We start from the raw sequence: 16,931 nt of genomic DNA on the forward strand, positions 1-16,931 counted from the left end.
TCTAAACAAGTTGCTCCTGAGAAGCCAGGACTGACTTAGCAGAGAAAAGACAATAATAAAGACTGAGAGGAAAATAAAACCAAGTGGATCACTGATTAAATGCAGCATGGCTCAGGAGCAGTGAACAGAGGAGCAGGCTGCTGGAGACACATTCAGCATGGTGTGAAAACAGAGTTAGAAATGGTTAAAACAAAAAAGTACTAATGTATGCAGAGCCGCTGTTTTCTTCCCAGAACAGCGAGTCCTCAATGGATGTCAGAGTTCTGTTCCTACTGATCTACATAAGTCGGTTTTCGCTGTAAGTTCTGGTGAAAATGTAAACAAAGCCGCTCCATGCATCACAGTATGGATCAGTTTCCATATTAGTACAACTACAGCAACAAAAACAGTCATTAGCTCCCACTGAAACACAACTCAGTAGGAAAATACCAGCATCCACCTTCTATCACCGATGATCATCCAGACAGTCGTGTGACTAAGGATACCTTCAGACTGCAGGGCTTAATGCTCAATTCCGATTTTTTTGTGAATCGGATTTTTTTGCGAGTTCATTCACATTTCCAATTAAATACGACTTGTATGTGATCTCCTGTGTGAACCTCACACGACCCAAAAGGTTCCCGCATGCGCAGAAGAGGACACAACAACGACACACAGAGAGCGTGTTCAGTGTTTACAGAAGTAAACATGGACGCTAACAGCAGAGCATGTCTGGCCATTTTAAAGTTGTTGTCCAGCCAGAGCCAGCAAATTTATAACTTAATGGTTTTAAGGAGAAGGTCAAGAAGGAAGAGAGCCAGGATTTTGGCCCTGGTGTTTTGTGGGGCAGTGGCAGCAACGTCTGTCCAGAGAACTGTGTGGGTGAGGAGTCACAGCCAGGAGTGGTGGATAGTGATGTGAGAGGCTTCACAGATGCAGACTTCATTCAGAATTTTAGAATTATAAGGGCGACCTTTACCTACATATGTGAACGTCTCTTTTTAACACACTCATGGCAAGACACACGTTTTCGGCAGCCCGAAGACGTGTTTTGCTTGAGCGCAGATTAGTGATGTTTGTCGTGTACCAATGACGTATAGGTCGGATAAATGTGACCTGGTCGTTCAGACTGAAGTCGCATGGACAAAGATCCGATACGTATCAGAATTAGGACCACATGTCCAAGTGGCCTGGGTCGCATTTGAAAAAATCTGTTCTGTGTCGTTCAGACTGTCATTAAAAATCAGATACAGGTCGCATAGGGGCAAAAAACGGATTTGGGTCACTTTAGCCTGCAGTCTGAATGCAGCCTTAGTCCAAGCTACTTGACCCATGTTGGTCGGTGTTTCTGTTCCCAGTGTTTTATTCTGTCTAATTTCACTTCCATGGAGACAACTTTCCTTTTCTTCCAGCATCAGAAGAGTCTGACTTACGCTGGGAGCCATAAAGAAGGTAAAAGTTAGTGAATGCAGCACAATCCAAGGTGGAGTACAACCAGAGAATGGAAACAAAGACGTCTGATAGCGCAGTGTGACGACGTATTCATCCGCTCTGCTCATCAACTAGTTCCACTGAACCATTTTTGAAGTAATGACGAAATGCCGTACGTTAAACCGAGAACCGACTCGTAATCAGTTCTGACAAAACGCTGTAAGTCGAGGACGTCGTAAACCGAGGACCTCCTGTATTGGTAACACCTGTTGGACACACCGATTCCATATATATAATAAATATATATAATAAATGCAGCATTTTTCAAATTGGTGACTAGAGAAGCTAACTGTTGAAAGATCCATTCTGCTGGTGAAAGATCTTGCATTGTGGTGCAACGTAGTCAAATAATATCTAACCTGTCACCACTTCTTTTCCAGGTGTAGTAACAGCTGTAAGCCGGTTTTGTACATGTTGACTCCAGGATTTTTCAAGTTTTGTAAACAAAAATAATTCAAATTCTTTCATTTTTTGGCCTTATTAGATAGATATAGTTGAAAGACAGACAGGAAAGTAGGAGAAGATCTTCAGTAAACAGCTGCATCGAGGACTACAGCTCCTGTTCATGGGTCGCCTGCTCAACCATTTGATCTACCTGGATGCCCTGATTTCTTTCATTTTTAAAGATCTATGGAATAATTATCACCGACTTGTATTCACGGTTGTTCTGTTTCTTTACATTTCAGTGAAGAATGAGTAGAAACATAATAGGAGCATTAAATAAACACCCAGAATGTGCCTGTTGTTTGGAGTTAAAGCAGCTGAAGCTCTCATGTCTAAGCTGCTGCTAATCTGCCTGTCAGTCAGCTCGATGAACACGGGAGACGACGTCCACCAGAGACACCCGCCTCATTCTGCTGCTTTCATTTCCATCACTTAACTGACAGGCCGCTCTCCCAGAAAAACTCCTCGTCTTTCCACCGTCTCCCCGCTGCTTCCTCTCCCCTCTCCACATCTGTTCCTCCTTCCTCCATTAACTATGCTAATCTATGCACTAACACTCATCACCAGAAACAAGTGTGAGGCAGATGACGAGGCGAGGCCAGACACCGGCTGAAGCAGAGCCGGCCAAATTGGAAACGGGACGGATTTAATTTGCCAAGAACAGCAGCTGCACAAAGAATATGACCTGGTTAACGGCCGAAAAACAGAGGCGACGCACGAGGAGCCGGACAAAAGGCAGCGCAGCCTCGGTAGGTGATGCGACGGCAGACGGCGGTAATTACTCTTCACAAGGACAGGCTAGTGCTCGCTTTGTTTCTGGGGAGACCTGCGATCAGGGTTTTAGTTTGTATAGTGGAGCTGAAACCGTCCAGAAACGCTGACATGGGACGGCCTGATAACAAGGAACCACATTTATACCAGGCCACCGGTCCAAAAACATCTCTAGACCACCAACAAGCACGGCGCTGCTCGCTCTACTCCCCTTTATCATCACAGCCTGACTCTATAAATGTAGACTAATGTACTGCTCACATGGGATCAGTTTTACCTCAGGACCAGTGGTGATGTGTAATAACTGTGGAGGACGTCTGATCTTCATCCTGTGTGAATGATCCATGTCTGGAATGTATAAACTAAAAATTCCACCTTAAATTCCCTACCATATTTCACCAAACACAGACGTCCTGTGATAGTACTGGTCCCGTGTGAATCTGCATCTCAGTGACTGAGGGGTATTTTAGTTGTTTTTTATTGTTTTCTACCTCTTTCCTGGTTGAATTCTGGAGGCTGCGGTGGAAATTATTGACAGTATTTTAGGGTGAAATGCAGCAGTAGACCGATGCACAGCAGACCTACGGAGCATTCACAGAAACGACTAAATCAGATCAACCAGAAGAGGGAGATCTGTTGGGATAGAGATGGATGACGTGTAGCAGCATGTGGTAAGAAACATTTTTCTATCTTTCAACAAAAATAAACGCCCTGACGGCCCGTTATCCCGACAACTCTGCCCGCTGTTTTCAGGTCACATGTTTACTGTTGCTATGACGACTACATACCACAATAAAAGTGATCACTTTAACCTGAACCATGAGCTTTCCATGAACCTAACAAGACCCTAACAATAGCATTGTTCCAACATCGGTTTTTGACAGCGACGTATCGGCCAAAGGGTTCTGGAAAGAACAGATCATGTTGCCATGGCGACACAGAGCAGGTATCACACCGGATTCTGGGACCCATCAGACGTGCACAGATCTGACATCATATCCGGCTGTAATGTCATTAAATCCCAGTAAAATAAAGACTTCTCTTATCCCGTCAGAATGCAAGAAACACAGATTCACAACTACCAGAGATCCCCAGGTGATGCTAATCCTGTGCAAATACTACATTAAGTACTAAACCCTGATATGACATCAGATCTGTGCACGTCGCAACATCCGCTGTCGTCGTCATGGCAGCAGTAAACACGTCTACAGCAGCAGCATGACCTGAGAACAGCGGGCAGCGTTGTTGGGATAACGGACCGTCAGGACGTTTAGTGAACGTCAGACTAGAAAAATGTTCATCCATCTCTGAATCCTCCCAGATTTCCCTCTTCTGGTTGGTCTGATTTTTCTGTGACTGATCCACAGGCCTGCTGTAGGGATGTGGGAGATTTCTGATTCTTACAATCGGAGGTGAACGAATCTGCATCGATCCACAAACATCCAAATTTGGATTATTTAAATCTGTTAAAGTACTACAGAAGGTTCTAAATAATGTGGAACTAAGGAGTGCGGTACGCCTCGTCTGCAGGACAAAACTGGAAGAGATGAATGCTTCTTCAGGGAGGCCAAAAGAAATGTGTGCTGTGAAAAAGTGCACCACTTCACATAAATTAAAATGCATTAATAATTGTTTTAAAATCAAATGTCTCCCCTGAATCGTTATCAAATCGTGAGGTGCCCAATGATTCCCAGCCTACTCTGCTGTGTATCGGCCTACTGCTGCATTTCACCCTAAAATACTGTCAATAGTTTCCACAGCAGCCTCCAGAACTCAACCAGGAAAGAGGCAGAAAACAATAAAAACAATTAAAATACCCCCAATCACTGAGATGCAGATTCACATGGGACCAGTACTACCACAGGACGTCTGTGTTTGGTGAAATATGGTAGGAAATTTAAGGTGGAATTTTTAGTTTTCAAATTCCAGACATGGATCGTTCACACGGAGTTAACATCAGACATCCTCCAGTTATTCCACATCATCATTGGTCCTGAGGTAAAACTGATCCCGTGTTAACAGGGCTTATGGGTATAAATCCACCATTTTCTGCAGGTGGCTGTTTTAAAAACTGTCAGTGACAGGACTACAAGAGTGTCTCATTTAACTTCTCTGGGCCACAGAGCTGATTTTACTACAGTTAAAGGTTTCTGCAGCCTGACGTTGATCCATGTTCAGCTGGAATTGATTTGCCACATCCTTTAACTCTGGCATCGACTCGACCCATGTACCGATCCGTTCCGCTTCATCCCGTGATATCAGCTTAATACATTTCTGCAAACAGACAACAACAAACGTAGCAGAAACGCTCCTGGAACGCACCACAGAGGATGCAGCAGAGCAAACAGAGCAGCCAGACCAATTAGTCTCTGCAGGTTCATGAGCCCTGCTGCTAGTTTTACACCCTGGATGATCCTACAGCAGAAGTACTGAGACTGCAAAGTTAAAATACTCCTTTACAAGTTTTTAAAATCCCACTGAAGTGAACACAAGCAGCAAAAGGTAGTTAAGGTACTGCAGTAGAAGTGCTGGTTTGGTCCCTCTGAATGACGCAAAATTAGATTATTATTAGTGAAGCATCAGATCAGTCTGAGGGTTTGTTAGAGAGAAGAAATAGCAAAGTTCTGATACATTTCAAGACGTTTCTGAGGAAAATAAGTCCTATTTGGTGGAGATGTTACTGAGTAGTACATCAGTAATAGAGTGGAAGAAGCCAAACATGATGGAAACCAGTGGTTTAAAGAGTTTGTTATGTTCTCCACTGTGTAAAATCTGAAGTAGAAAGTTTTATATTTCCCTCTGAGATGCAGTAAAGAGGAAGGAGAAAGTAGCTGAACATGGAAATACGACCACAAAGTTAGACTTGTTGAGCAGCATGCCTTCAGGTTCATCAAACTCCAAGAAAACAGAATCGTCATCCTCAGTAAAGCAGATTTATCTTGTTCATTTTCAGCCTGTGTTAGTGTTTCTATTGTCTGAGAGCTGCTCTGTCATCGCTGAGCTCGCAGGTCGATTCTCAACACATTAGTCAGGAGCTTGCTGTGATCAGACACCAGGGATGGGCACCATGGGGCCTCTAGCAGCAGCTTGTTTGCCATCTGCTGTTTGTCTTGGCATTAAACGGAGCATATTCACATAAAGCAGAGTCTACTTGCTTTGGTCGGCTCTGTGACTGAAGCTCACAGCCGGGATCAGCTCGGCGTCAGGCCCTCCACTCACCCAGCGGCATGCCGATGCCGTATCCTTTGGTGTCCAGCAGCCCGCCGATCTGCGTGAGGTTGCAGTTGAGGCTGCGATAGTACTCGTTCATGGTGCTCTCCATCAGGAAGGCGTACTTGGAGTTGAGGACGCGGGCGATGCCTTCCTCGGTGCTCTTCACGAACACGCTGGGCTGCTTGGAGTTCATGTAGTTCCACATCCGCTGGTACGTCTGGTACCGCGAGTTCTGGAGGATCAAGAGGGGAAGAGAGCTGAATGAGGCAGCACTGGAAACAACAGGACTTTACTGTTTACATGGTGATTAAAGACGCAGTTTAACCCTGAAAAACCCACTGATGCAAAAATACATCAGTTTTATTATTATTTATATCTACATAAATATATATTAGTTTTGCGATTTTTTTAGATTTTTGAGTTTACAGATTATATATACAAATATATATATATTTATATATATATTATATATATATATATAAATATGAGTATGTATCTTGACATGCTGCACATATTTTAGCAGCAATGTCGTTTAATATTGAATCCTCAGAACAACAAAACCTGTCAAAGGGTTTGGATAAAACCTTTTCTTGCCAAAAACACTCCATTTATCAAATCCAGAAGCAGCCCTCAATTGTAGTGCATCAATGCTCCCCAAAACTGTGCCATCCCAAAAAGATACTCTGCCTTTGCACAGACAGCCTTTTCATTTAAAACCATTAAACAGTGGAATCAGCTCCCAGACGGTCTGAAGGTGTCTGTGGATTTGAACATTTTTTCTAGGAACATAAAGAAATACTTCCTTGATAGGCAACTGTGTCAGCATCAGTCCACTTAAATTGTTCATTGCCTTATTTTATGTAAATTGTAGCATAGCTTTTTAAATGTACATACTGTAAATGGATTAGTAGTATTAATAATATTGTATTTAGTGCCACTGTTAATTGTAATGTGTATTTTACTTGTGTGACCTGCCAGGGACTGCAGATGGAAAATAGCAATAGCTAAATCTGGTACAAAGCATCTCTTCTTTTCAAGAATAATGCATTTGTACATGGTCCCTGACAAATAAACTAATAAATAAACAAATAAATAAATAAATAAATTCCACTAGAAAATCAAACCAAATCCTCGCTTACAATTCAGATATTTCATCAACATCTCTCTATCCTACATGTCTCATTTAAAAAAGCACCAAACATAAACCATTTGAATTAATCACATTCTGCAGAAATGAAACTATCCTGGGCTCCTCCATTAGTGACTCAGCTGCAGCCAACGATCACTGAAGGGAAAATCCAGGACTTTTCAGCTAAATTTCAGTCTGTGAGCAGCACAGCTACAGAAAACTAATTAAAGCTCTGAGCAGTGAAGCACCTGCAGTGGGTAGAGCCTGATTTCCAGGTCTGGTAACACCTGAGGGAATCTGGAGAAATACTGATGTCAGATTGGGACTTTTTTGTTTTTATATTAAAGAAATTCAAGTTTTGTTTTTGCCTTTTCAATTATTTAAGCCATTCTAAATTGTCAAACTGCCTCTACTCTGACTACAGTATGAAGAAGGACATGGTGGAGCTTCTGGTCTTACTATGAAGAAGGTCATGGTGGAGCCTCTAGTCTTACCATGAAGAAGGTCATGGTGGAGCTTCTGGTCTTACTATGAAGAAGGACATGGTGGAGCTTCTGGTCTTACCATGAAGAAGGTCATGGTGGAGCCTCTGGTCTTACTATGAAGAAGGTCATGGTGGAGCTTCTGGTCTTACCATGAAGAAGGTCATGGTGGAGCCTCTGGTCTTACTATGAAGAAGGTCATGGTGGAGCTTCTGGTCTTACCATGAAGAAGGTCATGGTGGAGCTTCTGGTCTTACCATGAAGAAGGTCATGGTGGAGCTTCTGGTCTTACCATGAAGAAGGTCATGGTGGAGCTTCTGGTCTTACCATGAAGAAGGTCATGGTGGAGCTTCTGGTCTTACCATGAAGAAGGTCATGGTGGAGCTTCTGGTCTTACCATGAAGAAGGTCATGGTGGAGCTTCTGGTCTTACCATGAAGAAGGTCATGGTGGAGCTTCTGGTCTTACCATGAAGAAGGTCATGGTGGAGCTTCTGGTCTTACCATGAAGAAGGTCATGGTGGAGCTTCTGGTCTTACCATGAAGAAGGTCATGGTGGAGCTTCTGGTCTTACCATGAAGAAGGTCATGGTGGAGCTTCTGGTCTTACCATGAAGAAGGTCATGGTGGAGCTTCTGGTCTTACCATGAAGAAGGTCATGGTGGAGCTTCTGGTCTTACCATGAAGAAGGTCATGGTGGAGCCTCTGGTCTTACCATGAAGAAGGTCATGGTGGAGCTTCTGGTCTTACCATGAAGAAGGTCATGGTGGAGCTTCTGGTCTTACCATGAAGAAGGTCATGGTGGAGCTTCTAGTCTTACCATGAAGAAGGTCATGGTGGAGCCTCTGGTCTTACTATAAAGAAGGACATGGTGGAGCCTCTACTCTTACCATGAAGAAGGTCATGGTGGAGCTTCTAGTCTTACTATGAAGAAGGACATGGTGGAGCTTCTGGTCTTACCATGAAGAAGGTCATGGTGGAGCTTCTAGTCTTACCATGAAGAAGGACATGGTGGAGCTTCTGGTCTTACTATGAAGAAGGACATGGTGGAGCTTCTAGTCTTACCATGAAGAAGGACATGGTGGAGCTTCTGGTCTTACCATGAAGAAGGACATGGTGGAGCTTCTAGTCTTACTATGAAGAAGGACATGGTGGAGCTTCTAGTCTTACCATGAAGAAGGACATGGCGGAGCCTCTGGTCTTACCATGAAGAAGGTCATGGTGGAGCCTCCGTGGATGGTGCCGTACTGGATGTTGGTCTGGTCAGCCAGGTCGTCTGGAGACTCGATGGGAGCCTCCATCCTCTGGACGGTGAGGAACGCCGCCAGGTTGGCCGTGTAGGACGAGATGATGATGAGGGTGAACGCCCACCTGGAGGACCAGAGAAGAAGAAGAAGAGCAGCTTCAACCTTCATTCATCCTGAACGTCTCCCCCTCCTCCGCCCTGCTTTCATTAAGGCAGCAGACAGATGGAGTTCACTGCAGGAGACGTCAGGAGTTTTAGGTAAAAACCATCAACCTAAACATGAACCCGGGCAGGACGCCTCGGCTGCACAGGAAATGAGACGGAAGTGATGAGTGAGGGAGTTAGGAGGGAGGAGGGGAGAGGAGAGATGGGGAGGCAGAGCAGGAGAGACAGAAATGAGACCAAAGAAGATCAGCGAATACAAGAAAAGCAGAATTCATTCTCTGGTGATTCCACTTAATTATAACAACCGAAGCAGAAAATTCCTCGTGGTGTAAGACCAGCTCTGGAACAACATCAGCTGCAGGTGTCTGAAGGAAAAAGTAATTATGAAATACTTCCATCACATAATTCTTTGTTTTTATGCCACTGTTGTGAGTGCAGTAAAAACAAGTGAGATATAATGAGCTCTGGAGCTGTTTGCTGTCATTAAACTGAACTTGGTGAACCATCTGCCGAGTGCAGCTTCACATTTAACCGACAGACGTGAGAGCGGCAGGAATGTCCTCATCTCACTTTAAAACAGAGCAAATGGAGTAGAAAGATCTGTGTTAGTAGAAAGTTTACTGAGAGAAAACAGTCTGAAGCCTGCTGGGCTTTAATGCATGATGAAGACAATAAAATAAACACCAAAATGACACCTCAAGTCTCATTTTTGCTCATTTTGTCTCATTTCTTTCATTTTTGTCATCTTGTGTCTCGTTTTTGTCGTTTTGTGTCTCGTTTTTGTCATTTTGTGTCTTGTTTCTGTCAACAAAAACACTCGGTTCTATTTACAACATCGGGGTTAAGATTCACGTCCATTTTTTGCCTTTCTTTGTCCATCTTATTCCCTCTGTTTCCTCTTTCCCGTTGACTCGTGAGCATCCCGGGCAGCTTGCTGGCCAATGAGCCTCTCAGACGGACAGACAGACGTCGGTATGTTGCAGCTTGTGCCGCGGCCGTCGTGACTTTTTCTGAGGATAAGCGCCAGACGAGGCTGAGAGCTGTCAGAGAAAAGATGCTGATGGCCGCTCCAGTCCCTCCAGTATCACTCCACCATCTGTCCGACTGCAGCTACTGGGACTGAGGGAGGAAACGTCAGCGGTGGAGGAAGAACTTGGAGCTTTACTGAGCTGAAAGCACCGACAGAACAGTGCAGGAGGAATAATTACACTGTTAAAGCCCTGCATTTAAAATAGTAAGCACGACAGGCAGTAAATGTGCCTCTGAGGCTGATATAATACATTATATTATTTAAAATGATGCATCAACAGCTACTGCTTTAGACTACTGTGGTCCAGTGGTGTCAAAGCTTGGAGTTGTGTCCCTCTGAAGGGTCACCAGGTACATTTATTGTCATTTTGCGTCCAATTTTTGTTACTTTGTGTCTTGTTTTTGTCATCTCGTGTCTAATTTTTTTCATTTTGTGTCTCATTATTGTCATGTTGTGTCTTGTTTTTGCCATTTTGTGTCTTGTTTTTGGTGAGTTGGGCTCTTACTTTCAGAATGAGATCAGTCCATTCCTACAGATTACCTGTGAACACTCTAATGTGTTTTGTTCAAACAACTTTGGACTGGTCCATCTGATTCCTAATGAATTATTAATTCAATGAGCCTTTTTAAAACATCCTGGTGTGAAGCTCAGGTGTGGAACATGTTTAAAATCCACCATTTATCACAGTTTCTGGTTCTATTCAACGGCTTAATGTTTTAATCTAAACGTGTTCAAACAGAGAAGAGGAGCCTTGAAGGTCCAGGTGTCTGTACTGGTGTAAATCTACCAACCAGACTCCGCTGACGCAGCGGGTGGACAGCGCCCGGGGCATGATCTCTGAGCCCTGCTGCATGAAGCCGCCCACTGGGAACCACAGGCTGTTCCCCAGTGTGTACTGGTTCTCCAGGATGTCCCGCCGCTCCCGCAGACATGGGTGAGGGTTGTACCACTCGTAGGGACTGAGCCTGGAGGGTGAGGGAGAAAGAACACCGTTAATAAACAGTCCAGCAGCTGTCTGCGTTTCATTTACCGCTAAACTGACTTTTATGGAGCTGTTTGACCTCTGCAGCGCTCTACACAACACTCTGCTGCTGAGGACTCTTCTATTAAGTGGATTTTGTGAAAACATATTTCATGTCGAGCGCTCAGGTAGGAAAAAGGTGAGAAAGGCGGAAAAAAAGAAACGGTGTTTAGATGCTCGACTGGAGAGTTTCAGTCATTTTAGTGTTTGTGTGAACGACAAAATTACAGGTAAAGAGAGAGAGGAAGATGACAGAGAGATGTTCTCTACTGAGATGAAACTTCAAGAACCAACAGAATGAAGCAGGACCAGAGCAGCAGGTTCAGGTTATTCTGTCTTCTCCAAACACCGGGCAGAGAGACTTACAGCGCCTTTATTTAATCCTGCTGACAGGTTTTAAAGGCAAACAACCATCAGTATTGTCATATTGGCCGTTTATCAGAGCCATGAACTCTAAAAACAGAAACAACTGTCTGCTTTTCTACTTCACAACAGTCCTTGAACTACTCACCTGTTTCCATACACAGCCTGCTGGTAAAGTCAGATGTTCTGTAGCGTCACTGTTGGTCACAGTTGAGTCACTAACGGCTTTATGGATGCAAGAAGGAATGCAATGTTTTTTGTGTGCATTTTTAAATTTTCATTTTTTTTCCAATATCTCTTTATTCTACATGTTTGAAGTACAGGAAGTCCTCCACTGACATCAACCAAATCCATTCTGTGCATCACGACATCCGTCAGTTCTTCATAAAGTCATGAATACCAACGACTTCCATGCATGTATGAATCATTTTACTAGAAGATAACAGAATATTGTAACGGACTGATAATGTTGTTGAGGTTTCAATGTTTATTGTTCAGTTCCAGATTTACCTGATGTCAGTGAACGTGCCATATTTAGTTAGCTCACCTCCATTCTGTACCTCGTTTTTGTTGTTTTGTGTCTCATTTAAATATTTTTTGTTTTTAATATACTTTTTTTTTTAATGATTTCTGACATTCTAACTCTGTTATTCCACACAGCAGGCCTGGTCGTGGTGCTTCCATGTACATAAAAGACCTCATATTGCAGTAAAAATGAGCCCACAAACACCCAGAAACTGCTTGGAGTTCAGAAGGTTCACGTCTAAAACAGAATATATTCTCTGTGTAGTTACTGAAGTGCATGACTGACTAAAGGTTGTTTATCAGCGTGAACAGAGAGCGTTGAGTCGAAAAAAGGTCCTTTGTCCGTCGTCCCGAAGTGACACACAGACAAAACGCCTCCACAATGCAGAACTGAGCTCACTGTGATGCTTCAGCTATAATTAGAAAGACGAGCATGGAGGCAGGTGTGTTACCTGGCGGCCAGGAAGAGGACGCAGCTGACGGCGAGGTAAGCCAACAGCATGAAGAGCCAGACAGCCGGAGAGAACGGGTCCAGGAAGGAGAAGTAGCCGGGCTTACGACCCTGAAACAAACACAGAGATGCTCTTAATGGAGGTGGAGAACCTTCTTCCTTTAGGTATATTTATGCTGCAGAATGCTGAAGAATTAAAACCAAAACACATTTTAACAACTTTTCCAGGAAAGTTTGAGAATTATTTAAATGATTATGCACATTATGAATACACTGTACCAATAAAAAGGATCATTTTATTCACAGATTAGTCTAATCTGTCTGAGCTTCCTGAAACCACACAGATGGACCCGTCATGAATCTTATTGTGTGAGTTCAGGGTTCAGTTTGACTAAAAACCCAAAACAGATGTTTGTTTGGCTATTTTGTCCAACATACAGTTTCTGAACTGAACAGATCTTTGTATTCAGTCGTATCTCATTTTGTCATCTTGTGTCTCATTTTTGTCATTTCGTGTCTTGTTTTTGCCATCTGGTGCCTCGTTTTTGATTTGTGTCTCATTGTTGTTACCTTGTACCTCGTTTTTGCCGTCTTGTGTCTCATTGTTGTCGTTTTGTGTCTCGTTTTTGCCGTCTTGTGTCTCGTTTTTGCCGTATTGAGTCTCGTTTTTGCCATCTTGTGTCCCGTTTTGTGTCTCATTTTTGCCGTCTTGTGTCTCGTTTTTGCCGTCTTGTGTCTCGTTTTGTGTCTCATTTTTGCCGTCTTGTGTTTCATTGCGGTCATTTTGTCCCACCAACTTCAGGAGCTTCTTGTGTACTTTCTCCTGATACATCCCACCCACTGACAGGTGACATCATAGCCAGATGATTGGAGCTATTCACTTCACCTGGCAGTAGTTTGAATGTGCTGTACCTCAGCATGTATTCTCAGCGGAGGACTGGTTCTGCATCACTCCGGTTACTCATTCACTCTTTAAACCACCTGAACTTTCGCTTCACGTGTAAAGACGTGCAGTCTGACAGCGATGCGATGCCTCTGAGCTGGCAGCAGTGAGTTGTGATAATGACCATCTGCCAGTCACCGTGCTCAGAAAGCCGTCAACATCTCCGGCTCAGAGAACCACCCTCCTCTTTCACACTGACAGCCACACATTTTTGGAAAATTACACACTTGGACCCCAACAGCTTTCCTGTTTTTTTCTCTTCATTTTCTCGGCACGTAAACCTGCAATTGGAACGAAACAACAAAAACAAGATAAACCGGCAAATTACAGTTACAAGGCTCTCAGCGGCTAACGACCGTCAGCTAGCGTTCCCCGGTGAGATGACCCGTTCCATCACCTCCCCTGCATCTCCTCCGTCTGCTGGAGCAGCGATCTGGCAGCGAGGACGGTGGAGGAACGCCCAGATCGGACTCAATTAAAGCAGATGACTGGAGCTGTAATGAAGGCAATCAGCTCTTCTGTTTTTTTGCCCATTTTGGCTCAGAAGAACACCACACGGCCGGGCTCACACCGATATCTGATCTGCTGCTCTGCTTTGTAGCATCGAGATGTCCTGAAGCATCAAAGGAATCCAGTAAACACTCATCACCGCCATGTTTCTGACTCCATTAAAGGTTTTCCGTCCCTGCAGCCTCCGGCCTTACGTCACATCGAGGCCATAGGGGTTCAGTAAAGCGTCTGTAACTGTCTGTAATTAGCGTTTTGTAAATAAAATTGAATATGAAGATGTCGTGAAAGGAGTAGTTTTAACAATATATGTCTATTTTTACTATTCCTTGGATGATGTCTCTCAGGGAAGTTGCAATGTTCCGATCACAACAATCACAAATTCAACCATTCCCTCTGAATTCTGTGCGACTTTGCAATTTTGTTCAATCACCACAACTTTTCTGCCGTTTTGTCCCGCCTCCCGTGAATTCCACCAATCACCGCAAACATAATGCATTTCGGTCACTGAATCCACTTCCTGTTTGTGGTCTGAAGATGCAGACATGTCCCATTCTAAAGTCTCTCATTTACCAACAAAAATTACTGCTGAAGGGGTGAAAAACAATTCCCTGATGTTCTTCACCAAAGCAGAGCTAAACTGTTTTACACCCGTGGAATATTGTGGTGGAAAACAAACGAAAACCATCGACTGACGAACACTTTTCTACCTCCAGACATGTCAGGAGAACGTCTGAAAGGAGCGGAAACAGACCAGACAGATCACCGTGATGGAAGCTGTTGATCCAGATCTGTTGGAGCTCTGAGAGAATGAAGGGAAGTTAGATTCATTAAAGGACGTGTGTGTGTGAATACATGCATGCTAGGATGTGAAATTAACTTTTTAAGCCACTGACATATGTCCAAATATGATTCCTTCAACAGTAAATGATCATTTAGTGCCTTAAATCTACCAACCACTTCATGTTGAACCAGCATCTGGCTGCTGCTGGTTTCCACCGTGGTGTTCCAGCTTGTAGAAATGGATTGGAGTGTTAAATAATTAATTTAGGAAGAAATGTTGTCTATTAAAATGTTGAAACATGTTCAAGAAGCTGAAAAAATGAAACTTTTTAGTAATTATCACTGTATCCTGCAGTTTCATTGCAACAAATGCGCTCAAAACATCGCAACTTACGGCACTTTTTTTCGAAAAATTGGTGCAAATTCAGGCATTTTAGAGATGCAACAATTTATAAAAAAGCCAAGAAATCCTGGAGGAAGTGATGTTAGTTTCTGTATTATTTGTATCGTCTAATTGTGGATGTAATGAGGAACTGGATACCAGAATGAAGGAATTAATTGTGAATTAAGAACTAACCACAGATGCTTTTGTTTTAAAATAAAATAAAGAATCGCTTGGTTAAATCTGTCATTCTGCCATAAAAACACTCTGGTTATTCTGGAAATTAGTTCTGGTTGGAGGTCCTTAACGACCACAGAAGTCTCTGTCATGGTGCCTACAGCTAGAGAAACTCATCCAGGTCCTGGTGAAATAAAACTTTTTATCAACTGTCATGTCTCATCAGGACAAACCCGTGAGGCTCTGCGGTGCTAACGGGTTAGCCAGCAGCCTGCTCTAAACATGAACGATGTCATTTCCTGTCTCTGCCGGTATCTCCACGGCGATGACGTCACCCGGACTCGTACCCGCTGTAATGAAATGTCGCTGCACAGATCCGGTGAATAGCAGACTGATAATATATTGAGCTCTAATGAATTGGGAGCAGCGGCGGATCTAAATTTACTCCGTTCAGCACCGGGGGGCGAGAACACAGATAAACACCGAGGCTTCCACTAATGTGTGTGCACAAGTCAACAGCTTGAGCAATTAAATAGATTAGCATCTTTAAGTGTGCTCGCAAGCTATTTAGATTGGTGTGTGTGTGTGTGTCTGTTTGTTTGTGTGTCTGTTTGTTTGTGTGTCTGTTTTTGTGTGTGTGTGTGTGTGTGTGTGTGTGTGTGTGTCTGTGTGTGTGTGTGTGTGTGTGTGTGTGTGTGTGTGTGTGTGTGTCTGTGTGTGTCTGTGTGTGTGTGTGTGTGTGTGTGTGTGTGTGTGTGTGTGTGTGTCTGTTTGTTTGTGTGTCTGTTTGTTTGTGTGTCTGTTTTTGTGTGTGTGTGTGTGTGTGTGTGTCTGTGTGTGTGTGTGTGTGTGTGTGTGTGTGTGTGTGTGTGTCTGTGTGTGTCTGTGTGTGTGTGTGTGTGTGTGTGTGTGTGTGTGTGTGTGTCTGTTTGTTTGTGTGTCTGTTTGTTTGTGTGTCTGTTTTTGTGTGTGTGTGTGTGTGTGTGTGTCTGTGTGTGTGTGTGTGTGTGTGTGTGTGTGTGTCTGTGTGTGTCTGTGTGTGTGTGTGTGTGTGTGTGTGTGTGTGTCTGTTTGTTTGTGTGTCTGTTTGTTTGTGTGTCTGTTTTTGTGTGTGTGTGTGTGTGTGTGTGTGTGTGTGTGTGTGTGTGTCTGTGTGTGTCTGTGTGTGTGTGTGTGTGTGTGTGTGTGTGTGTGTCTGTTTGTGTGTGTGTGTGTTTACTATGTACATAATGCTGTTTGTACTTGCAGACATGATTGTTTTGTGTGCTCAGCTGATCTGGGAGTTGTTCTCAGATTGTGTCCTCTCTGCTTTGTGTGACGTTCAGATCCGTGCTCGTTGCTCGTGCACGTTTGTGTTGTCTTTAAAGGTAGTGATGTAATGCACGTGAAACTTCAATGAAATCAGGGCAGATGCATGTTTTCCCCCACATGTTTAGTTTGCAGCTCTCTGAGCCCGCGGCTGGTGCTTTATCTCGGTGGTTTTCAGGGTGAGCCAAACACTCTGGATCTTGTTTTTTGTTTCCAGAGCGGTCCAGGCTATCTGGATTTTCCATTATTTGATACAATACTACTTACACAATGTCTCATATTAGCCAAGAAAAACAGGTTTTTAGCACGATAAAATGTCATGTTTTTACATGTTTCTCACCACAAAGCGCTGACAGTAGACATTTATTTAAATAATTATAATAATAATCTAGTAATACTAAAACCATCATACTGGGACACTGTAGAGTTAAATGATTGGTTAAAATATGTGCTTTCTGCCCCTAAACCAGGGTGTCCACCATGAGGCCCATGGACCAAAAGTGGTCCTCCAGAGGGTCCAATCC

The 16,931-nt window shown here is 43.6% G+C and overlaps 1 protein-coding gene across 2 annotated transcripts in view; it reads right to left on the reverse strand.

Moving 5' to 3' along the window:
- Window positions 1–16,931, reverse strand: part of LOC110965025 (glutamate receptor ionotropic, kainate 5-like) — a 310,421-nt gene that overhangs the window by 21,945 nt on the left and 271,545 nt on the right. For both annotated transcript variants that reach the window (XM_051956156.1, XM_051956157.1), the window contains exons 15-18: window positions 12,309–12,418; window positions 10,739–10,912; window positions 8,712–8,877; window positions 5,905–6,130 (exon numbers count right to left, since the gene is read on the reverse strand). In XM_051956156.1, the coding sequence (XP_051812116.1) occupies window positions 5,905–6,130; window positions 8,712–8,877; window positions 10,739–10,912; window positions 12,309–12,418 (676 nt within the window). The remainder of the gene's footprint in view (window positions 1–5,904; window positions 6,131–8,711; window positions 8,878–10,738; window positions 10,913–12,308; window positions 12,419–16,931) is intronic.

This window comes from Acanthochromis polyacanthus, chromosome 11 (genome assembly GCF_021347895.1).
Source record: "Acanthochromis polyacanthus isolate Apoly-LR-REF ecotype Palm Island chromosome 11, KAUST_Apoly_ChrSc, whole genome shotgun sequence".
NCBI classification, from domain to species: domain Eukaryota; kingdom Metazoa; phylum Chordata; class Actinopteri; family Pomacentridae; genus Acanthochromis; species Acanthochromis polyacanthus.